This window comes from Danio rerio, chromosome 5 (genome assembly GCF_049306965.1).
Source record: "Danio rerio strain Tuebingen ecotype United States chromosome 5, GRCz12tu, whole genome shotgun sequence".
NCBI lineage: Eukaryota > Metazoa > Chordata > Actinopteri > Cypriniformes > Danionidae > Danio > Danio rerio.
The window spans coordinates 38,165,150-38,189,424 of NC_133180.1; the positions used below are offsets into that span (position 1 = coordinate 38,165,150).

A 24,275-nucleotide genomic window follows, 5' to 3' on the forward strand; every position below is an offset into this window, starting at 1 on the left:
CTTCAGTTTGCAGTCATCGCTGAGGTGTGATTCCTATTTCTCCACATGCCCCAGCCTAATCTGGAAAAGACAAAAACAAGACTAACAAAGCTTTACTTGCTGGCTGATCTCCAGCAATAAACAGTGTTCTCCAGTGTTCTTCAGATAAATCTCCACTGTTTCCTTGTGAGTTTCCTTCTTCTGCTCCACTCCAATCTGCAAAAGACAAAGGCAGCACCAACAGAGCCCTACCTGCTGGCTGAGCTTCTGCAGTGCAGCAGTGCAGCCACAGAGATGACATCTATCTGACAATCTACAGTATGGCCACCACCACCCCCTTCCTCTTGGAAGGACATCCATACATGCACCCATCCATCTATTTTTGAAGGATATTTCTGACCATCAGTTTCCAGTCATTGCTGAGGTAGGTGATTACCATTTGTCTCCACATGCTGCACTCCAGTCTGTAAAAGACAAACACAGGACTAACAGAGCTCTACATGCTTAAGAAATGCACAGAAATAATTCCTCTGCCTGTTGTGTGTCCATTACCTGAAAAAGAGACACCTGCCGCAGACAAGACATCTATCTAACTACCTAAAGCCGGACTCAGACTACATGAGGGAGTTTTAGACCAATTTATTTTCACCTCCCAAATATCGGAGATGAAATCTTGTCAAGGACTTTGATTGGTTCAAATTCTCAGCAGCACAGATTATCTGGTAATGTGAACCAAAGATATAATCTTGCACCTCGCGATCTTAAACACTAATCGGAGCCCTTCCCGATCATAGCAAACATGTTTGACATCTACTGTAGGATTTTACATCCGGCTGATCACAGCTGTTGCAGCTTATTCTGTTTTAACAAAGCCATGAGCTAAGGAGAATCGTGTTGCTTTCAATAAATAAATAAATAAAAATTTTTTTAAATAAGCTTGGGTTATAATTTATTATAACCCAGATTTAACTTTATTTCTATATTGTTGTGCAGATATTTATGACACATGTGTAGCCGAGTACTAAAACGTTGCCAGTTATCTACATAACTCAAAATGATTAAACATATTAAACTTTGTTTTTAGAAATGTATTTCTTTTTTTTTTTTTGCTGTGATGGGGACAGAATTAGTTCAATAGCCTATAAAATCATTGGGCACACGTCTTTATAGCCTAATCCCGTAAACTGAGAAAGAGTAGGAAAAATCTATGAGACAATTATTTTAATCTATGGGAATATTTTTTACAGAGAGTGAAAACTGAAGACCAGAGTGTTGCATTAAGTGAACTATTTTATTTTTTTATGCTACTGGACTCATAAATGTGCAACATGTACAAGTTCGCTTTTGAAGAATTTATCGCAATCTAAAAGCTGAGCTATTGCCAGTCAAACACAGCACAGCCTTTGCTGCAAGATTTAAATTATTGTCATAAATATTATTATTATTGGACGTTCGTTTAATACATATTGCACAAATTGACAAGCAACATTTCTTCATTCTGCAGTCCACTCCCTGCATGTCTTACCCTGATAAACATCCAAAATGTCTATTATTATTAGCTATATATTATACGCATTTATGAAACGAATGTTTGTGTGTGTGAGAGCGAGAATTTGACAGACACTTGCGGCTCATCTTGCATGTGTTTTTATTTATTTTTATAGGCTAACTGCATGAACAGCTATGCAAACTGAGACGTAATGTAGCCTGTTTTGAGTGCAGGTTATTAGTGTTTTCCTATAGTGGCAGTAGGTCAAATATTACTAAAATAATAATAAGTAATAAAAAAAAAGCGAGTTATTCCGTTCATGGCTGAGACGACGGCTTCCAAGCATCACTAATGACCTGGAGAGATATAGTTTTACAAAATTAATAAATATAGGTTAATTTATAATAAGCTTAAATGATCATTGGTGGTTCATTCCACTGTGGAAACCCCTGATTAATAAAGGAACTAAGCTAAAAAGAAAATGAATTCATGAATAAATACATGATTATTATTCTGTGTGCCCAAATTTTTATGACCCAGATGTAGCTGGGTAACTAGGCCTACTACATTGCCAGTTATCTCCAAAAAGCTAAATGCTTAAACATTAAAATGTGCTTTTAGAAATTACAAATATACCTTTTCTGTGGGGGCTTTTTTTAGGATAGGGGATAGAATAGTACTGTATGTACAGTATAAAAAAATCATTAGGCCTGCGTCTAGTAAGAGTAGTTCTGTATGCTATAAAAGTTTTTTTTAAGAGAGAGATAACTGCAGACCAGGTTTTACGTGTTCAGTGAATTATTAAATTTTTTACACATTATCCGGTTGTTAAGTGGTGACGTGTTTGTGACGTATGTATACTGTTTCCGGGTCCAAGTCGCCATTTATTTGAGTGGAGAAATCATTCGTTTATGATTGCGTTTTATTCCTATCACACATTAAAGTTAATTTTACTTAAAGTCATAGTGTACACAACAATCTCTGGGCTTGCTGCATAACAAATACCAAAATTTTAACAATTTATAAAACAATGAATCCCTTTCTGGCCATCGGATATTAGGCATGGACATAGATATTGCGATCGTGACTTTCGAAAGTATTAAATTGCTTTGTAAACGTTTATTATTACCATTTCAGGAATCTCTCCATTTAGTTGAATAGAGCGATTGGACCCGGAAGCCGCTCCGCGTGACGTCACACTTAACAAGCGGATAGGCAGTGAAGTTGGCGGTACATTCCGCTGTGGCAATCCCTATTTAATAAAGGGACTAAGTCAAAAAGAAAATGAATGAATGAATGAATATAGGCAGTGCAACAGGTCACAATTTTGCTTTTGAACTAGAAAGCACAGCACATTGCGGCATGATAGAGATTATAAGCCTATTTTTATTATTATTATTAGACTTTTGTCTGCACAACCGATAATCGATTTTCGTATCTTTTAGTGTGTGCATGTTCAAGATTTGAGGTAGGCTAATAAATTCGCAGAAGATTCTCCTAATGTGTCTGCTGCAACTAGATTTCATTATCAGATAGGATTTTAAAACCCCTGTAGTCTGAGACGGGCTCAAGCCCACCACCACCCCCTTCTTCTTGGACATCTGACGTCAATAGGTGATACCTGACCATCAGAGTCTTATCATTGCTGAGATGTGCGATTCCCTAGATTCTTCACTCCACTCTGTAAAAGACAAAGAAAACATCAATGGAGCTCTACCTTCTTGTTCAATACTATCTATCTATCTATCTATCTATCTATCTATCTATCTATCTATCTATCTATCTATCTATCTATCTATCTATCTATCTATCTATCTATCTATCTATCTATCTATCTATCTATCTATCTATCTATCTATCTATCTATCTATCTATCTATCTATCTATCTATCTATCTATCTATCTATCTATCTATCTATCTATCTATCTATCTATCTATCTATCTATCTATCTATCTATCTATCTATCTATCTATCTATCTATCTATCTATCTATCTATCTATCTATCTATCTATCTATCTATCTATCTATCTATCTATCTATCTATCTATCTATCTATCTATCTATCTATCTATCTATCTATCTATCTATCTATCTATCTATCTATCTATCTATCTATCTATCTATCTATCTATCTATCTATCTATCTATCTATCTATCTATCTATCTATCTATCTATCTATCTATCTATCTATCGGAGATATTAACATAATTTAGTCGGTAAAAATTCAAGTATATAAGTTTAAATGTTTTAAGTTAATCTGATTCAATTTAAACATTTGTACCTAATTTATTATGATACACTTGTCATTACTGACGTGTGTTTCCCTGTTTCTCCACCTGCTCCATACCAATCTGCCAAAGAGAAAGATATCAAGTATTTAATTATTTTAATACATTTTTTTGGAAACTAACTCCATTGTTTAGTCTGTTTAAGCAGTTCTACCTGCTTCCTGAGCTCCAGGTCTTAAAGTATATCTCCATTGATGCTCTTGTGAGTCTCCCTCTTCTCCCTTTCTCTCTCCATTACCTGAAAAAGAAAAACCTAACACAGACAAGGCCTATTTAACCATCTATACCAACCACAACTCCTGTATCTTGGAAGGACATCCATCGATGTACCCGCCCATCATTTTTTTTTAAAGACATTCCTGACCATCAATTTCCAGTAGTTGGTAGGTGCATGATTCCATTTTTTTTCCATATGGTCCATTCCGATCTGCAAAATACAATAACAGATGTCAAATAACTAAATAATCTTAATCCCATTCTTTGGAAGTTTCCTCTATGATTGTCTCCAGTCTGGTTCTGTTCTAACACTAACAAAACATATTTCACAGCTATAAATAAATACTCTATAAGATGACAATCTATAAACTTAGAATAGATATTCAAGAGTTGACACTTAGCTGATTATTGATTGTAATGCTTGTTTGGCATGATGTCCAGGAAGAGAGCCCTGAGCTCATAAGATCCTCAAGCCCGGGGCTCCCTCTCATTTGCAAGGCGAGAGGGGAGTTTGAGCTCAGGTAGATCTCGAGAACTCCCCTGCCCAAGTAGCTAATGAACAGATTGTGATTGCTCTTAAGTGATAACTACTTACTAGGAGCATGTCTATGGTGCTAATTTGGATTAGTCAACTATCTTAAGTTCCATGTTGATGGATGGTGGGAGGAAACCGGGGAATCCAGGGAAAACCCAAGTTAGCACGGAGAGAACGTGTAAATTCGGCTGGCTAGGTAAGGACTAGAACCAGTGAGGTTCTTGCTGTGAGGCAACAGTGCTAACCACTGGACCAACGTGCCATCCATCTAGGAAAGGAGGAGGAGTAAGGGTGGAAGCAGGGATTCTTCAAAATGAAGATGGCTGTTGTATGGAACAGGGTATTTATAGTGGCCTAGGAATCTTCTAATTGGCAAATCATAAATTGAATACTGCGTGACCGGCTGCAAGCAATCATAAGCTTGTGATCCTCTTGAAATTAGTTTTTAAATAACTTCAAAATGTGTTACAATAATTAGTAAATCTGTCAATAAAACAAATAACAATTAAAATATGCAAATGTTGAACATGTCGTCAACATAAACTACAAATGTGTTAAAGCTGACAGCATACAAATACAACTGATGATAGAACAAATAACAATCTGTAAATGTTAAATTAGATAGCAATATACAAATAAATCTTACAAACAAACAAAAATACTGTATCTATCTCTGTCTAGCTGAAGCAAGTATCCAACCATCACTTACTGTCACAGTATGACCAGGGCTGTGTCCGAAACCGCCTACTACTCAGTAGGTACTGCATTTGAATTTAAATGTACTGCTTGGCCGTTAGAAAAGTACGTTCTGTACAGTATGAACGTGAAAAGTATGAATGGAATTCGGACGTACTACATCCGCCATTTTGTTATGGTCACTTGACATACCTGCGTCAATTGTGTAGCTTTACTCCTATTCATGTATTCGCTCGCAGGGCATTATGAGATAGCGCAGCGTGCATGGGATGCACACTCCAGAATATTGCCGAAAGTAGTAAGTTATCCGGGTACTTCTCGCATACTGATTTTCGAATTCTATGAACTCGTACATACTACTCGGCTCGCATACTGATTTTAGCGTACTATATAGTATGGAAGTATGCGGTTTCGAACGCAGCCCAGGTTTTCCAACCACTGAAGCACCATAAGCAACCTCACCTGAGTCTAATTAGATACACACCTGACAATCATCACAGCACTATAAAGACTCCACTCACATTCACTGCGTCCGGCATCTCCGCTTGTAAAGAAAGGACTGAACTCCCTATACACCAGGGGTGTCCAGAGCCAGTGTCCTGCATAGTTTAGCTCCAACTTCCTTCAATACACCTGCCTGAAAGATTCTAGTATACCTAGAGAAAGGTTGATTAGCTGCTTCAGGTGTGTTTAATTGGGGATGGAACTAAAATATGCAGGACACTGGCTCTTCAGGATTGAGTTTGGACACCCCTGTTATACACAGTCATTGTTGATTCTTAGATATGAGTTTAGTTACGTCTTCCATGTCTCTCTTAGAGTGGTGTGTCCTGTTTCCTGATCTGGTCCGCGTCCTGTTTGCCGTCTGTGGTATATGTCTTCAGTCTCCAAACCTGCATAGTCAAATATCGAGTTTATGTTTATGGACTATTATCATCTGCATTAATAAGCTCACCTGCTTATACTCACCTGCCAAATAAACATTGTTTCTATTGTTCACCTGAATCCCGTGCCTTCTGTGACACTCTGTAAAAATTAAATTGTATAATTTTAAGATTGTTTAATAAAGTTAATTTGATTCAACTTAAAAATTTAAGGCAGTACCTAATTTATTACAATGCACTCGTCATTACTGAGGTGTGGTTCCCTGTTCCTCTACATCCTCTGTCAATCTGTCAAAGAGAAAAATATCAAGTCTTTAATTAATCTTAATCCATTTCTATGGAATCTAACTCCATTGTTCAGTCAGTTCAATTCATTCTACCTGCTTCCTGAGCTCCAGGTCTTAAACTATATCTCTATTGTTCCCCTTGTGAGTCTCCTTCTTCTGCTCCACTCCAACCTGCAAAAAAACAGACAGCCCCAACAAAACCCAACCATTGTTCTCCAGCATTTCTTTTAGATAAATTCCCACCAATTCTCTTGTGAGTCTCCCTCTTCTGCCTGCTCTCCATTAGCTGAAAAAGGAAAAACCTGACACAGACAAAGCCTGACTATCTATCTATACCAGTGGTTCTCAAAGTGTGGTACGCGGGCTTCCATCTAGTGGTACACAATGGTCACTGAATAATAATTGAAAATATATGAACATTCTTTTACCCTTTGATGGAACGATAACACCGATGTGATCAGCAATGGCTGTTCCCTGTACTGTATGATCATTGTTGTGATTATTATGTATAGTGCACCACATCATCAGATGCTGAGAATCTAAAAAATTGTGGAGCTCTCAAGCAGATACGCGCAAGAGAAGTACTTTTGCAGATCAGTCTTGTTGGCATTTCAGTTTACATCTCATCATGGGGTGTGTTACAACTAACCGTGACTGTGGAATGAGTTGTAACATTTTACTGCTCCTGTTTGGAACTAAAAAGTGTTCACATTTTCTGTTTGCACTGCAAAAACAACGTACATGCCATTTAATAGCAGACACTTAAGATCTCACAGATATATAGGTAAATGTAATAGAAGTACGACTATCCCCGGTCTCCTCCATACAAATATGTCATATGTACATGCAACATATCGTTCAAAATGGTTTATATATGATCTGAAAGTGATGACTTATAAATTTATGAGGTCCAAGCTACATTTTCAGGTCTTCTACTATATGTTATTACTTTACCTTTAAGTACAGCATTTTATTTATTTATTTATTGTACTTTTTATGAACAGTGCCAATTTTAATTAACATTTAAACACATTTTTTATTAAACGTAAGCACAGTACAGTGTTAATGTTTAAACTATTTATAATGTTTAAAGTGTCTGACCTTATTTTATAAAAAAATCTGCCTTGTTCTTGAACTGTGCAGAGCTGTGGCTGATTAATTAGGCCTTCTATGCTACTATATTTCGATGCTAATCATTAGGTGGTATTTAGAGAGAATTTTTTTCTGAGGTGAAAAAGTTTAAGAACCACTGCTCTATACCAATCACCGTCCCTTTCATCTGCGAAGGACATCCATCGATGCACACGTTCATCTGTTCCTGACCATAAATTTCCAGTTTTTGCTGGGGTTTGTGATTCCTTTTTTTTCATTCCAATCTGTAAAATACAACAGGGTTAAATTCTTTGAAAGTTTCATCTGCTATTGTCACCAGACTGGTTGTATTGTAATACTAACAACACATTTTTCACAGCTATGAATAAATACTCTATAAGATGACAATCTATAAACTTGGAATAGTTAAATGTGCTACAATATTAGTAAAAATGTAAAGAACAAATGACACTGCAAATGTTGAACAGGGCCGAAAAGGCATAAACTACAAAAAAAATAATACAACAGCCAGACAATCTATACGACAATAGATGTACAGTTTTAAGGAATATATGTTAAAGCTGACAGCATACAAATACAATAATAGCAGATCAATCTGATGATATAACAAATAACAATCAGTAAATAATAAATCAGATAGCAATATACTGTACAAATGAAGCATACAAACAAATATATTGTATCTACCAACTTGTGAACATAACAAATTGCATTCTACGATTATAAATAGGCTACCAAAGAAGATGACAATACAAAAACTAGAAATATATATATAATTCAAAATCCTAAACACATCCTTGACAAGTCGACAATATAGCAATCTCCAATTCCAACCAACATTCAGTACAATCCACAGTCTAACCGAAAAATACGTGGAAAAACTAATATAATTATCTGAAACGATATGGTAGAGAGAAATACTAAAATCTTTAGTGTCCTTCATCAAAAGCAAGTCGAAACAACCAAATATAATAACCTAAAATTATAACTTTAGAAGGATCTTTACATACCACTCATGTCAGCGACGGTCAGACACTTAATGCAGGTCACTCTAAGTTCTCCACGTCATCGACGGTTTTTCGAATACATTCTTTTTTTAGAACGCCACTGACTATGGTAACCACAGCAACGCCACGGCGTCGCCATATTCAAAAATCTTAAAGGTGCAGTGCGCCATTTCTGTGAAGCGCTCTAGGATACAAAAACAAAAAGGTAGAATATAATAATTAATAATAATAATAACAATAACAATTCTGTAAAGGATTTGGCTCCCTGCAACGCTATCTTTTGAGTATATAAATAATAGCAACTTTGATTCTCAATTTGACTAACTTTTGTATGTTTAAATTCTATTTAGCATGCATATACGTCTTATTTCTCAGGCATATAGTAAATTAATCTGTATAACCTGTATCAATCTCAAAAAAATTAAATATAGTTCAGTTTAAGCCACCAGGGAGCAATGTGGTAACAGCTTCGTCTGCCTCGGTCCGTTGTTCCGATATGTCAACGCGGCCGCCATCTTAATATGGTCATTACAGTGCGCAAACCTGAACGGTGTTGCTGCTGTTTTCTCGGATATAAAATACAATAACACTTATATTAATTGTATATAACTGATTACAATTTTATGGTGTGAAAAAATTCCAGTTACCTAGAAGCAAAAAAGCTCAAACGTGTATAACGTGTATACATTTTATAGTATAAAGAGAGATGTAGCTATTATCAATAAATGTCTCTCCTTTTTCAAAAACAGTGCTGGAATCCTTTTTTTCTTACAGTTTTTTAACAAAAACAGTTCATAAAAATAATGAATCACACATTATTATAATAGTACAAATACAATAATGTACATTATTACATACCAATACATGAATATATTACATTATATCTAAATGTAATATATACATTATATCTAAAAAGATGAATTAATAATGTCAAGTAGAATATGAAATAGCATGTGTTTGCTATGTATGAATATTCATGACGATAATTCAGGTATGAATAATATTAATACCAAATTGCAAATTGTCTAAAAGCAATGTATAAAAGATCATTTATTCCATTAGCATTGACTGATTTGCAAGTTAGTGTGCTAATTGGTGTGAAAATACTTTTTATTCATATATTATGTATATCTCCAAAATTATAAATATTTCAAATAGGCACTATCCTCATAAATAAACTGCATTGCAATAAACAACAATCAGCCAATCAAATTCGAGAACATTCTATATATAAATTGCTGAGTTAAAAGAAGTGGTTTAGTAAATAACATCAAGCACAATGCTGCAGAAAACTCAAAAACACCCTCCATCAGCTGCCAAAATATTACTAAACTCATCCTGTTGAAAGCCAAATAGTGTTTGGAGTGGAATGTGCTAAATTTAAATTAATGGACAACTAATCATCTGCTTGAATTAGTGTCCTGACGGTTATGCAAGACACACAACAGAGCTTGAGCTTCCTCTATCTAGATGGACTGAAACTCTTTAAGAACACTGCTAAATCTTTTTGCACTATACATCTTGAGCACATTTCCTTTGGATATTGCCCTTACTGAGGTCAAGCCCAAATTTTTGAAACTTTTTATTGAAAATTATTGAAAGTCACTGCAGATGTACTGAGCATAATTCCAATGAATGGCTTCCCAAGGGAAGACAGAACACTCAGTGTGAGATTGAGATGTATGACAAATGCACCCATATAAAAGCAGCTGGGAGGGGCGCATGACATCATTGAGTTAATGACCTCATTTTGAGGGATGAGGCCTCATTCAGAGAGCTACACTAGCCAGTACATAACCAAGAATATACTGTGTCCCCTTTCAGCAATTTCCACATGCACTCAAATGCTCCTACAATGGTCACAGGGCAAGTAAGAGCATTGGCTATCACCAGCTTAGATGAGAAAGGAATTTTAAATGTGACACCCAATATATTTATCAGAAGAATTTGAATGAATTGGAGAGGTGGAGGGCTACAGAATTCAGACAGTTTCTGCTCTTTACAGGCAAAGTGTGAAAGTGCAAAATGATCTAGTCATTCATCAAGGCATTGTGTCTGTGTGTATACCAGTGTCTCCACTGTAATTTAATGTAAAAAAAAAAAAAAACTAAATAATTTTGTTATTAAGATTGTAATGGATTGAATTCTGACTTGATGAAAACTCGCTGTTGCACCGACATCATGGGTTGAGAAATTGTCCATAGTTTGTAAAAAATGTGTTGGTATTTTAAATGTTTTAAGTTCTTATTTACTGCTGGCCCTGCAGAAATGTAAAGTATTGCTAAAAAAAATACAAAAGTCCAATCAAGATGCTCGACAGACCATGAATGTAAACAAATGTGACCTCTATATGGATTGCTTCACTCTTAATGTATAGAAATTATTGCAAATACCATGTGGGATAGACTATAAATAAATCTCAGCACACACACACAAACACTTATACAGTAGGTGCCCGACAAAGAATCTGTAATAAAAGTTTAGTAAATGGAAATGGCCAAATGACTGTAAGCCTCTAAGACCATTGTTTCCAAGTGAAAAAGCCAGGTGAAAAAAAATCAGAACACAATACAGACTGTTGCTTTGCTCATTTGGTATGCAAGCTTTGCATGTGCTTTAAGTCACATTCTACATCATCCAAACCTGATGAGCAGCTGTGTCATTAGGAGATCAGCAGCCAAAAAAACAGAGTGATGTTTTATGAACAGACTTCAGGAGATAAAACTAATTCATCATTGACAATCATTATTATCCAATCAGCTCAAGAGCAAACCCCTATAAATAGTCAAACACACCATACCTCCATTTTCTCTTGACTTCAGCACCCCCCACCACCCCAACTCCACACTATTTAACCTGATACCTTCTTAAATCTGGGGGAGTGTTCTGGAGCCGGGCTAGACACTGCATTTGGAGCATATCTCTTTCTATCCTGATAAAGGAAATAACACGAGTTAGGATGTCTTTTCGAGCTCAAAGCCCTCTCCACGGACAGCACACCAAATACGCATATTCTATTCAGGCAAATATCTGTGAGTGTGAACTTGTGAACTATGTTGCATGTGTGATCAGGGTAAGTACGTAGTTAGAATCATTCTAAGAGCCCACACACTTTAGGAACTCCAGGAGTTACTATTAGGGGGCCCAATCCATCCGCGTCCATTACTTTTGTCAGCAACAACCACCATTTGAGGTAATTTTAGGTAACAAACACAAATGTGGACTGTATTGTGTTTAAAGCATTATTAATCATGGTCTTATCAGCCCTTACCGTGATTGCTCTTGAGTGAAACACTTTATAAAGCGTCATCCATTTATGCTTGTTGATATTATTTATTGGCTCTGTTTGCATTTAAACTATAGTTTCAGTTTACAACACAATACAGTTTACAGTTTTTCTCAGTCACTTTGGTACATTTCTCACAACACTATTTACATTTGCCCAACAGTTAATGCTAAACAATTAGTCATTTGTGCACATCATATAGCAGTTTTCTCATTCAAAAGTATTGCGAGGGTACACAATCACCTTTGCGAGGGAACGCAAAAGTATTTTGAGAGAGAACACAAGTCGTCACCTCAATTATAAGGTTCTATCTGCATTCTGAATGATTTTTTTGAGATTTTGATCTTCAAAGTTTTTGCATTCTGTAGCAAACAGTATGTGTATAACTTTTGTTCTTTGTTTTTTTAAGTCTTAAAATGTAAACAATTCATACAAAACACCCCATATTGTAAATAAATTGTCATTTAATAAGAATATGTCAATAACTCAAATTTGACAAAAATGTCACATACTGTAGAACCTTATAATTTATAATGTGTCGACGTTTCTTTGCAAAAAAAATCATATAAGGATAATTCTGTAATGCTAAGATAGTAACTGTTATAAATTGGAGTGTGAATCCACAAAAAGCAATCCATGAAACAGGCAAAAGGTCGGGGAAAACAATCATTAATCCCAGTCAAAGGAAATGCATTATGGTCAGTGTGGCCCAGATGAGTGACAGAGGTGCAGGATGGAGTGCCATCTTGTGGGGATCACTGGCACTAATTAAAAATAAAAAAATTATATAGAGCAATGGTCATTCTTGTCTAAAAGCAGGCACCACTAATAAGTTTATACAGCATTTTGTTGCCTCTCTCAAAGCCAACCTAATAATCATAATAATACGTTTAAATAGGTATGAGTATGGATTTCTCAAGCCAACCTAATATTATTAGGCTTAGGCCATAATATTAATAATTATTATATTATATTATATTATATTATATTATATTATATTATATTATATTATAATAATAATAATAATAATAATAATAATAATAATAATATAAAATAGTAGTCTTACACCATAATAATTAACAATTAGTTTAGAGAAAGCTTTATATTTTTACATTGTGCTTCAATAAATATAATTATTATACTATTTGATTAACACATTAACACACAAGCTTAAAAGTATAACTGAATTCCTACCACTAGTTGCAAAGCACCTTGGAAAGACCTGCCTACCGGGATTAGACATTGAGCTATTTTTGGGCTTTGTCACATTGGTCGTCAGATTCACAGCGCTTCTGGGCTGGGTCACACGACTAGGACTCGCTATTCACTTAATCGACACAAATATAAGCGCAAGGACAAGGCTTTAAAACCGGATTTCTCCTAAAAGTTTCGTTGTCCGTCTCGTCATTGGCGAGTCAACGTTACGGACATACCGAGTGTAAATATTTGGATATTTTGGTGTTTTCGAGCTGCCGACGCTTGTGAAACTTTTCCGTGCGTAAACACAACTGATCGACGAAATGGTGGAGAATGAAGTGCAGATGAAGAGTACGGAAGACATGCAGGAGCCTCACGCTTCAAGCTCGGACAAAATCGACTTGTCATTAGGTTAGTAACTGTTAGTCGAGACGTCAACTGAAAGCCATTGTGATTTGGATGAGCTGGCAGGAACCGCCGCTTTCGCTTTTGTGTTGGCGTGTAGCGTAGCCTAAGTCAGCTGTCACATACATTCAACAGCTGTCAAGCCAGCATGCTCGTTCACACATCATTTTCCTCGAGTTTAGTTTAGCAGGAAGGATAATGACTGACTAAAACGATATGTGATTTTGAACGAAGGAAAATAAGGCATTTATTCATCATAGCCTCATTTAGCACCACCACTCATCTTTTCCTCACCGTCCACTTGTTCCAAATCCATATATTTATAGATATCTATGTTCCAAATCTGTTTGAGTATCTTTCTTCTGTTGAACACAAAAGTAGATATTCTGAAGAATGTTGTAAAGAAGTGGGGTTTTTTCTACTGTGGATGTAGGGCTGGGATGATAAACAATATTATATCGAACAATGATAAAAATTTGTCAATAACAATGAAAAGCTCTGGACTTTTTTACTCTGTATTGCTCTAAGAGGCAATCACACAGCAGAAATGTGCAACAATGGGAATCTAAAAGTGTGTTGATTTAAGAGTTGTAGCGAATTTTCACCCACTGAAAATTTATCGGCTGAAAATGTCATTTAGTGGACCTTTAAATTTTTGTGGCTTTAGTCATTGTTGGGACACTCTTTTAAATCTGAAATCATTAACAGCTGATATCGAAATATAAATCGTTATCGTTCAATATGGAAAATAATAATCAAGATTTTTGCCATATCGCCCAGCCCTATGTGGATGTCAGGGTACCGGTTACCCAAATTCTCAAAAATATTTTCTTGCTGGTTCAACAGAGAAAAGGAAAATAATAATGGTATGAAATTGAGAGTGAGTAAATGTTTATTTTTCGCTTTACTATCCTTTTAATAAAAAGCTTCATTTAGTAAATACGATCCTTTTACATATTTTGTCTTTGCATAGTAGGGTAAAACCAAATTCAGTTCTCATACTTTAGTTTTGATACTGTGCTAGATCACATTTGCAAAACACCTAGAGACATATTATCAGTATCAGATCAACTGTTGTTATTATTATATAACTACAACTATTATAGGCATAACTATCATAGTTTGTTTTTAATAGATGTATTAGTTTTTATCTTTGGTTTTTATCTGGTGATTTTTAAAAAACCTATTTTGATACGAAAAATTAAATGAAAATTCTGTCATCATTTACTCAACCTTTTCTTGTTTCAAACATTCTTGTTTGTTTATTCTGATGAACAAAAATTGAAATGTTTTTAGATTGGATATGTAGTTTCAGTGTGAAATGCTATATTTTTATAAAAATGTGTCTGCTAAGCGCACCTTTTGAAAGCTATACTAATAAGCTCAGGGTTTAAGTTTGTCATTTTCATTGGAGGCGCGAGACTTGCACAACGTGCATATCGGGGCAACGATTGACTGATCTTAAAAGGATGTAAGGATGTTGCCAGAGTGGCTTTTTGGTTTCTTTTCTTGTGCATCCCAGCCACTAGCACCCTATCTGAAAGAGTTTTAGCATAGGGGGTAATATAGTCACCCAACTTCACTATTTGCAATGTTGCAGTGTATTTGAATAATGATGGTTGGTTCCTTTACTTGAAAGCTCAGATTTGATTATCATAATGTGTTTTATTTACAGAGTTTGAGGTTTACTGTATTATTATTATTCACACCTTATACCTTAGTTCCACACACTTTTATTTATCAAGTTGAAGAGTCTCTTTAACACTTATTTTTATTTCATTATAAAGTGATCAGATATTTAGATTAAATATTTTAGTTTTTTTACTACTAAAACTGTTTGCCATATAATGTTGGTAAATTTAAATTAAGTGGTTAAATAAAAATCCTAATATTCCTAAATGGATTGTTAAAAATATTCAATAATCATCGATATCGAATGATATAAAACATGATATTGTGATACATTTTTTGCAATATCGCCCAGGCCTAAACTCTTTTTTTTTTAAATAAATTTTCTGTCATATGTTGTAAAATCTGTTTACAACCATTAAGATTTTAACGTTATTACTTCTTTTAAAAACCGGGAGCCCCATGAATAGTGGAGCGATTCTCCTGTACTGCATATGCAAGTATTAAAATACACAAATCTATCACAAATATTGCCAATAACCGCACATAGTTAGTTTTTGTTTTTAATTTGTACATTTATTGTATTTAATTTTACATTGAGAAAATAAATGTTGCACTTAGTTTATTTACCAAAAAAAAAAATGGAGAAAAAAAACCATATCTACAGAGAGAGTATTTTGAATTCCAATGCTTGGGTCCCATATCTTGCATTGCTCAGGGCCCCCAAATCGCTAAATCCGCCTCTGCTTTAACTGAATATGTTTTTATCGGCCCCTTTAAAATATAAACCAGTATTTGTTCCTTTTGCTTTCACAGATGACATTATAAAGCTGAATAAGAAAGAGCAGCAGGCCAACAGAGCTAAAACTAAACGTTCCGCTAACAGGAACAACATCTTAAAGAAACTCAACCAGGTTTCATTGCAGCAGAGGGGACGCAGACGAGGAGCACAACAGTACCAAGGCAAGCATTTCATATTTGACTCTGTGTCTTATATTTCAAATTCGTAACAGACTGGACTATTGGCTGTTTTAAACAATGCTTGAAATAAACAGCATAAACACTTTCTCAAAGAAATTTTTCTTCAGGTCCTGGCCGGATGAGAGGTTTGAGGAGAGGCTTTAGGGGATCAGCGAGGGGCATGTCGAGAGGGGGTTCTTTAAACAGAGCAACTGCTTTGGTATAAATCATCCCATTGTTTGTTTCTGTGTTTAATGTAGGTTAAAGGAATAATTCACCCAAATAAAACAACAACATGTACTTTCCTTTTAGCAATCGTGGGGTTCCTCTCTTCTGCTGAACACAAAAGATTATATTTTTTAATATTGTCAGAAACCAGTCACCATTGACTTTCATAGCATTTTTTCCTTAATATTAAAGTCAATGGCTGCTGGTTTCTATCATTCTTTAAAATATCTTCTTTTTTGTTCAACAGAAATGAGAAACTCATAAAGGTACACAACCATTTGGGGGTGAGTAAATGGTGAGATTTTCATTTTTGGGTGAACTATCCCTTTAAGGAATCGAAAATGTTGGTACTGCATGCTTGTAAAGATGTGTGATTTCGTTTTTATAAAAGATTTGTACTGTGATTTAATCTGTTTCGTAGACTGGTGAACAGTTTGATCAGACCTCCTTCACACCGAGGGGAACATTCAGAGGACGAGGAAGAGGAAGAGGAAGAGGAGGCGGACTGAGCAGGTTTTAATTTAAGCATCTTAAAATCTGAATATGTGAAAAATGTCAAAACAAAGTAATAATGTCAGACTGTGTCATTCTCAGCAGCAATAAATATAAACTAATATTTCCATTATTTCCATATAATTATTTCTCGTTAAGTTGATAAAAATTCCACAATGTGATAGATACAGTTGAAGTCAGAATTATTAGCCCCCCTGAATTATTAGACCCCGTTTATTTTTTCCCCAATTTCTGTTTAATGGAGGAAGATTTATTCAACACATTTCTACAAATAATAATTTTGATAAATCATTTCTAATAACTTGTTTCTTTTATCTTTGCCATGATGACAGTAAATAATATTTCACTTGATATTTTTCAAGACGCTTCTATACAGCCTAAAGTGACATTTAAAGGCTCAACTAGGTTAATTATGTTACTAGGCAGGTTAGGATAATTAAGCAAGTTATTGTATAACAATGGTTTTGTTCTGTAGACTATAGAAAAAAAAAATTGCTTAAAAACATTATCAGATATTCTGTGAAAGTTTCTTTGCCCTCTTATAAATAACTTGGGAAATAATTAAAAAAGAAAAAAAATCAAAGGGGGTTAATAATTCTGAATAATAATTAATAATTAACATCTTAATTGTATCATTTAAATAAATAATTAATAAATAATTTGCCTTAAACAATATTTTTATCTCCATGAGAACAATTATATATAACCTGCTATAAAGCATATGTATCTTATTGAAGAAAGTTGATTAATTTAAAATCTCTTTTTTAACGAGAAGATACAGCTTTAATCAAAACCACAAAACAATGCATCCCATAAAATGTTCATTCATCCAAATATTTGTTTTAAACAATATTTTTTACGTCCATGAAAGTACAAAGCATACTGAGCTTCTGTTTATTACGCATGCACTGACCTGTGTAAATAACCTTAAAATTTTACATTGGTCAAAACAAATAGCTCTTAGTTGAGCTCTTAAAAATATATATATATTTAACTATGCTTTCAACTTATATTACTTGAAAAATAAAACAAATAATATTAAACTGAAATGAAAGATACATTTTTAATTGAATGAAGTACTGCTTGAAAGTTTGTTTTTATTGTTTGTCATTAGTAGTGTAGACACTTCCCAAAAGAGGTCTTTAATTCCATGAACAAACCACAAATCTGGGTTCCTGTATGGCATCTATTTGCCTATTAAGCTCTAAATCTAAACATTAGATTGGATACCGAAATGAAAAGTGATTTCCAGGAACAGGGTTGCTTTTCTGTCCTTCAAGGTGTAGAGACACTTTAGAGTTTATAGTTGGCAGTATTTTAATGTTGTTAGAAAATTGCTACTTTTATATCACAAAGATTCATTAAACTGAGAAATAAAAATCAACATCCATAATAATATCCTAGGTTTCTTGAGCAGCAAAGCCTGCTATAATAATATTTGAAGGCTTATGTCACACTGGAATAATGAAAATTCAGATCTGATGAATAATTTTAAAAATATATTAAAGAAAAAGGTTATTTTAATTTGTAGTATTTCACAATACTGTGCTCACTGTGCAATGATAACCATAAGGGATATTTTTATTAATTATTATCAAAGTTACTGTGTAATACAAAAATGTGTAAACTCACCGGCCACTTTATTAGGTTTACCTTACTACTACCAGGTTGAACCTCCTTTTGCCTTCAGTGGCAACCGGTGTGGTCTTCTGCTGCTGTGACCCATCCACTTCAAGGTTAATCGTGTTGTGCTTGTGCATACCGCAGTTGTAACGAGTGGTTATTTAAGTTACTGTTGCCTTTCTATCAGCTGAAACCAGTCTGGCCGTTCTCCTCTGACCTCTGGCATCAACAAGGCATTTGCGTCCACAGACTGTCGCTTACTGGATATTTTCTTTTTTTTTTCTGACTTTGTTTTCTCTGTGGCGAGGCAGTGGCGCAGTAGGTAGTGCTGTCGCCTCACAGCAAGAAGGTCGCTGGTTCGAACCTCGGCTCAGTTGGCGATTCTGTGTGGAGTTTGCATGTTCTCCCTGCCTTCACGTGGGTTTCCTCCGGGTGCTCCGATTTCCCCCACAGTCTAAAGACATGTGGTACAGGTGAATTGGGTAGGCTAAATTGTCCATAGTGTATGAGTGTGTGTGTGAATGTGTGTGTGTGGATGTTTCCCAGAGATGGGTTGCGGCTGGAAGGGCATCCGCTGTGTAAAAACTTTCTGGATAAGTTGGCGGTTCATTCCGCAGTGGCGACCCAGGATTAATTAAGGGACTAAGCCGACAAGAAAATGAATGAATGAATGAATGAATGTTTTCTCTGTAAACCCTAGTGCGTTGTGCGTGAAAATCCCAGTAGATCAGCATATCCGAAATACTCAGACCAGCCCATCTGGCACCAACTTCTCCATTATGATGCTCGGTTTGAACTGCAGCAGATCGTCTTGACCATGTCTACATGCCTAAATGCATTGAGTTGCTGACATGTGATTGGCTGAATAGAAATTTGCGTTTTCAAGCATTTGGAGCGGTGTACCTAATAAACTGCCCTGTGAGTGTATATCTGAATACATAAAATTTCATACAAAAATAAATGGGAAATTATTCTACAGTGTGGCAATATTTAAGGTTGATAATATCAAGTAAATTCATTCACAAGTGAACACTGTTTACCTTATTGAGTCCTTGTAAGATGGAATTTAAGTAAAGCGTCTGGTGCATATAGAGAGAAGAGTGTGTCCACTGGTGGTTTGTCAAACCCACTACAAAAGAAGGCTGCCATTAACACATTCAGTTATGAGTTGTTACATTTAAAACATTCTCATGAAACTTAAAAATATAGATCTGTAAACTCACCATGGCGCAGTCTGCGGTTTATTGCTATTGTTTTGTTGTTGTTGTTGTAGGGGTGCATTGTCAGCACGAGGACAGCGAGGTGGAAGACCGTTTGTATTAGACAGAGGAGTAAGAAATACAATTATTGTTATAAATAAAACATTTTACACAAGCGATACATGGATTGATCTTCATGTTAATGCCATACAGACCTATAATTGCTCTTTGTTCTTTCAGTTTTCTGCCACAAAAAGAGCTGAGAAATTACAAAAGTATCAGACAATAAATAGGTGAGTCTATTTTATTGTGACTCTATGTTCCAAACTGAAATCCAAGGTGTGTGAACTAATTGTCTTTGCTCATTTTCTCTCTCTTTGTCTGTCACACCCAAATCCACACATACACACGCACACACACACACACACACACACACACACACACATACACATTCAAGTCGAAGAACAGCACCATCTGGCTCAATGCTGACAGTTTCCCTGCCAAACGCTAAATCTGCACCTGTCGCTGTGTAAGTGAAAGACCTCCCTGCTACATTCGGATCCACCGCTTGTGTTTTTGTTGATTTTTTCTTTGTCTTACTCCTCTCACTTTTCTGACTCTTTCAGGACGACGTCTAATCAGGCTAGGAGAGGTGGGACAGTGCTAAGGGGTAGATCATCTAGAGGAGCTGGTTCTGCTTCACCTAAGGGAATTCCTCTGCAATTTAACTACAAAGCAACCACTAACCAGGTAAAATTTAACTGTTTGACAGAGCTCTTAAATCAAGACAATTTCTCTTCAAGAAAATACATCTTTTTTTTTTTTTTTACTTAGTATTAACTTATGAATGTTAAACTGTTGTATAAAATCAACATCAAACTTATGATCACGTTCAAGGGCTGATATTTAGGAAAACAACACTTTTCTTTTCTGGTATTAGCTAAATAATTAATCTTATAGGCTACATATAGAAAACAAAAAATCATATAGGGATATTTTGTCTACTTTAAATACGGAGCATTTTAATGGAGTATATGCACAGACTTTTCATTTTCAGAAAGCCAGCTCAAGCACTTACGGTGGACTGTCATGTCATTACAAAATCCCCTTGTTTAGGATTGATTTAATTTCTTTAAAAAATTAAATAAAATCATAAATGTGTGTATATATTGGCAACACGGTGGCTCAGTGGTGACTCACAACAAGAAGGTTGCTGGTTCGTGTCCCAGCTGAGCCAGTTGGCATTTCTGTGTGGAGTTTGCATGTTCTTCCAATGTTTCCGTGGGTTTCCTCCGGGGGGTCCAGTTTCTCCAACAGTTAAAAGACATGCCAGTTTAGGTGAATTGAACAAACTAAACTGGCCGTAGTGTATGTGTGTGAATGAGTGTCTAGGGATGTTTCCCAGTACTTGATTGCGGTTGGATGGGCATCCGCTGCATAAAACATGCTGCATAAGTTTGCGTTTCATTCCGCTGTGGCGACCCCTGATTAATAAATGGACTTAGCCAAAAAAATTAATGAATGTAATTATTTTGGTTTTGTTTATACACACACACACACACACACACACACACACACACACACACACACACACACACACACACACACACACACACACATATATATAGGGAGTACAAAAACATTATGTAAAATTTTTATTTTGGATGCGATTAATCAGGAATAAACATTTGGGAATAACTAAACATTATTTGTAATCTTAAATCTAATGCATAATACAGTTAATATATAAAGAGAGAGAGAGAGTTATATTTTATGTTTATATTTGTTTGCACTACTGCCCTTTTTGCACTGTCTTGTCTGTACGCAGCGACGCTGCACTGCTTTGGCAATACGAATGTACAGCTATTTGTCATGCCAATAAAGCACCTAAAATGTGAAATGTGAAATGTGAGAGAGTGCGCGTTTGTGAAAGATGATACATTTTATAGTTTTTTCGTAGGGAAAAGATAATAGAAATAGAGTATAGAAAAGCGATTGTTATATCAAATTTATTTTATAAAAATAAATATTAAAAACAGAATAATAGATAAAAAATGTGAGATATTAGTATCATTGTATATTTATTTGATTAATTTAACTCAATTTAATATCAATGGTCAATTAAAATTCTATGACTGCTATTGTTAAATGTTATATTAAGTCAGTTGTATTTCTGTCAGTTGTTTAAGATTGGAACATTCTACTGTGTTCAAAAAAAGGTAATTAAATAAATAATGTTAGTGTGTTGTAAATAAAAAAAACAGAATAGAAAATATATTAGAAAGTGATCGTGAATATAAAGGTTTTTTTTAAGTATAAAATGTTAGAATAGAAATTAACAGTGACTTTTTCCATAACATTGAATATGTATTTGTTAGTTTTCTTTTGCATCATTAAAACAACAATTTTAAATATTGTAGAAGACATAAAACCCACATATTCTACTGTTTTATTATTTCTCAATCTCGCACTTAAATTATTCATCAGATTTTTATGCTCTGTTTACTTTTTTTGATAGACTACTGTGTCCCTCAATGACCGTTTCACTGGCCTGTGGATCAGAGGTAGAGGACGGGGCCAAGGAAGAGGAGCTGTTGGAGGAGAAGAACGAGGCAGAGGAAGAGGAAACTTTGTTAGGGGTGGAAGAGGCAGAGGAAGAGGAAACTTTGTTGGGAGTGGAAGAGGCAGAGGAAGAGGAAACTTTGTTGGGAATGGAAGAGGAAGAGGAAACTTCGTTGGGAGTGGAAGAGGCAGAGGAGGGGAAAACTTTGCCAGGGGTGGAAGAGGCAGAGGAAGAGGAGGGACTGTTGTGTCAGGAAGAGGACAAGGCTTGATAAGAGGAAGGGGAGGATTGAGAGGGGCCAGTCGAACAGTAACTCTTGAGTGATTCAATTAAAGCCATCCATTTTAATGAGGTGTTTACTGTTAGCGAGGTCACTATTTTGGTGCATCACTATTTACAGCAGTGATAATGCATTTTTCTGTCAGTGGGGTTTGGAGATTGAATTCTGTATAATAACAAAAATTGTCCTTTTTGAAAGAAATGTAAATTATTTGTTTGTTATTTGATGCAGATTTTTACATTTTTTTGTTAGGTGTAAGAATAAGACTCAAATAGTTTGAATGATGATACCTCAGAGGGTAATGAAGTGCCTCTTCACATAAAGTTTGTAAATAATGTTTTACATTCTGACACAAGAGTTCATCTCAGTAATTGAAACTATAGCTTTTTACATTTCACAGAAAATTTACGTATGCAAAGAAGTTGTTTACATTCGATATCATATCAATAAACTCCAAACAATGGACATTTTTTGAAAAAAAAAAAAGTGATTCTGTGTTTTCAATTTGTATGCCACTTTATGTGGACATGACGTCTTAAAGGAATTGTTTATTCATAAAAGCAAATCATTTACTGACCTTCGTCATGTTATGTTAACTCTGTGACTTGACATTATTCTGACGTGCGATGAAAAGGAAGATATTTAGAATGTTGGTATTCAAACATTTTCTGTTATATCTTCCATTTTACTTGCAAAAAACAGTAAATATTATTTTATAGTATTATTTATAGTATAGAATGTTATTTCTCACAATTTCTCAGCTGCATAGACTGAACAAAACCACCACCAATACTCACTTTTAGAAAGAGTAATGCCTAGCTTTTTGTAATTAGTTTAAATTGATCAACGTTTTTGTCACTGACTATAAAAAGTTTTGTTCAGTACTTGCATTGACTTAAGTTTTTTAAGGAAAGAATCCCAGACTTCCCTCTCCCCAGACACTTCCTCCAGCTCCTCTGGGATATCCCAAGGCGTTCCCAGGCCAGCCGAAAGAGATATTGTCCCGGTGGGACATGCCTGGAACACCTCCCTATAGATAGGCGATCAGGAGGCATTTGAAACAGATGCCTGAGCCACCTCAGCTGACTTCTCTTGATGTGGAGGACCAGCCACTCTACTCTGAGCTCCTCCCAGGTGACAGAGCTCTATAAGCGTGTGCCCTGCCAAAGGAAACTCATTTCAGTCGCTTGTATCCGAGATTATGTCCTTTCGATCTTGACCCAAAGCTCATGACCATATGTGAGAGTATGAACATAGATTGACCGGTAAATCAAGCGCTTTGCCTTTTGGCCGCATTACTGCTGCCGCTGCATAAATCCGCTTGTCAGTCTCATGTTCCATCCTTCCCTCACTTGTGAACAAAACCCCAAGATACTTGAACTCCACCTGGGGTAAGGATTTTCCTCCAATCTGGAGATGGCAAACAGGGGCGCCTCCAAGGGGTGGCCACGGCCACCCCTCGGTAAACTCTGGCCACCCCTGTGGCCACCCCTTTGGCCACCCCAATATAATTTTGCGGTTGACATTATTGATTTAAATGAACTCATAAATTCCCAATATTTAGATAAATAAATAAATAAAATGCAGTCACTAAATTATTGTTGGTGTTACTGACGTAGATCTCCCCCTCTGGTTCAATGCTGGTGAAAGCAAACTGACGCATGCGCGCGAAAAACCATTCCCGCGCGCCTCACGCACTCCTGTGTGAATCCCGGTTGGTTGTTTGCATGCACGGTGACATAATAGGCACCGCTCATGCGCCGTGAAACCGGAGTAACAGCCTTTTGTGCAGAGGTGTCGGCACGCAGCGAGTTTTGAAAGTCGTTTAAAGTTTATATAATATGATGATGATGATGATGATGATGTTACTTTCACTAAGCATGCCTTTAAAACA

The 24,275-nt window shown here is 35.6% G+C and overlaps 1 protein-coding gene and 1 long non-coding RNA gene across 4 annotated transcripts; one reads left to right on the top strand and one right to left on the bottom strand.

Annotated features, from left to right (window-relative positions):
• LOC141385558 (uncharacterized) lies at window positions 1-20,578 on the bottom strand. 2 transcript variants are annotated; one of them, XR_012406169.1, is made up of 15 exons: window positions 19,754-20,578; window positions 19,563-19,586; window positions 19,380-19,468; window positions 8,502-8,682; window positions 7,639-7,754; window positions 6,472-6,549; window positions 6,312-6,379; window positions 6,177-6,233; window positions 6,007-6,100; window positions 4,125-4,187; window positions 3,915-4,013; window positions 3,754-3,823; window positions 532-3,149; window positions 232-443; window positions 1-60 (listed from the first exon to the last, which is right to left on the bottom strand). It is a non-coding gene; the product is annotated as an uncharacterized lncRNA (long non-coding RNA). The 2 variants fall into 2 exon arrangements; XR_012406168.1 differs by lacking the exons at window positions 1-60; window positions 232-443; window positions 7,639-7,754; ... (2 more) ...; window positions 19,563-19,586; window positions 19,754-20,578 and having other exon boundaries at window positions 514-3,149; window positions 6,472-7,501.
• Window positions 13,062-22,817, top strand: si:dkey-17o15.2. Of its 2 annotated transcripts, none has more exons than XR_012406167.1 (9): window positions 13,062-13,392; window positions 15,832-15,978; window positions 16,104-16,487; window positions 16,625-16,716; window positions 19,613-19,670; window positions 19,779-19,831; window positions 19,996-20,067; window positions 20,165-20,288; window positions 22,057-22,817. XR_012406167.1 is itself a non-coding variant. In XM_021476552.2 (9 exons), the coding sequence occupies exons 1-9, from the start codon at window positions 13,305-13,307 to the stop codon at window positions 22,423-22,425; spliced, it is 1,095 nt and encodes a 364-aa protein (XP_021332227.1). In that variant the 5' UTR covers window positions 13,062-13,304; the 3' UTR covers window positions 22,426-22,817. The 2 variants fall into 2 exon arrangements, 1 of the variants encoding a protein (XP_021332227.1); XM_021476552.2 differs by having other exon boundaries at window positions 16,104-16,195.
• Window positions 22,818-24,275: the final 1,458 nt, after the last annotated feature.

What these genes read in the sequence shown, in the direction of transcription:
- si:dkey-17o15.2 (XM_021476552.2), top strand. Translation starts at nt 13,305, where the DNA reads ATGGTGGAGAATGAAGTGCAGATGAAGAGTACGGAAGACATGCAGGAG. An exon ending in AGAGGAGGCGGACTGAGCAG is followed by an intron (nt 16,717 to 19,612) that starts GTTTTAATTTAA and finishes TTGTTGTTGTAG; the next exon opens with GGGTGCATTGTCAGCACGAG. An exon ending in AAATCTGCACCTGTCGCTGT is followed by an intron (nt 20,068 to 20,164) that starts GTAAGTGAAAGA and finishes TGACTCTTTCAG; the next exon opens with GACGACGTCTAATCAGGCTA.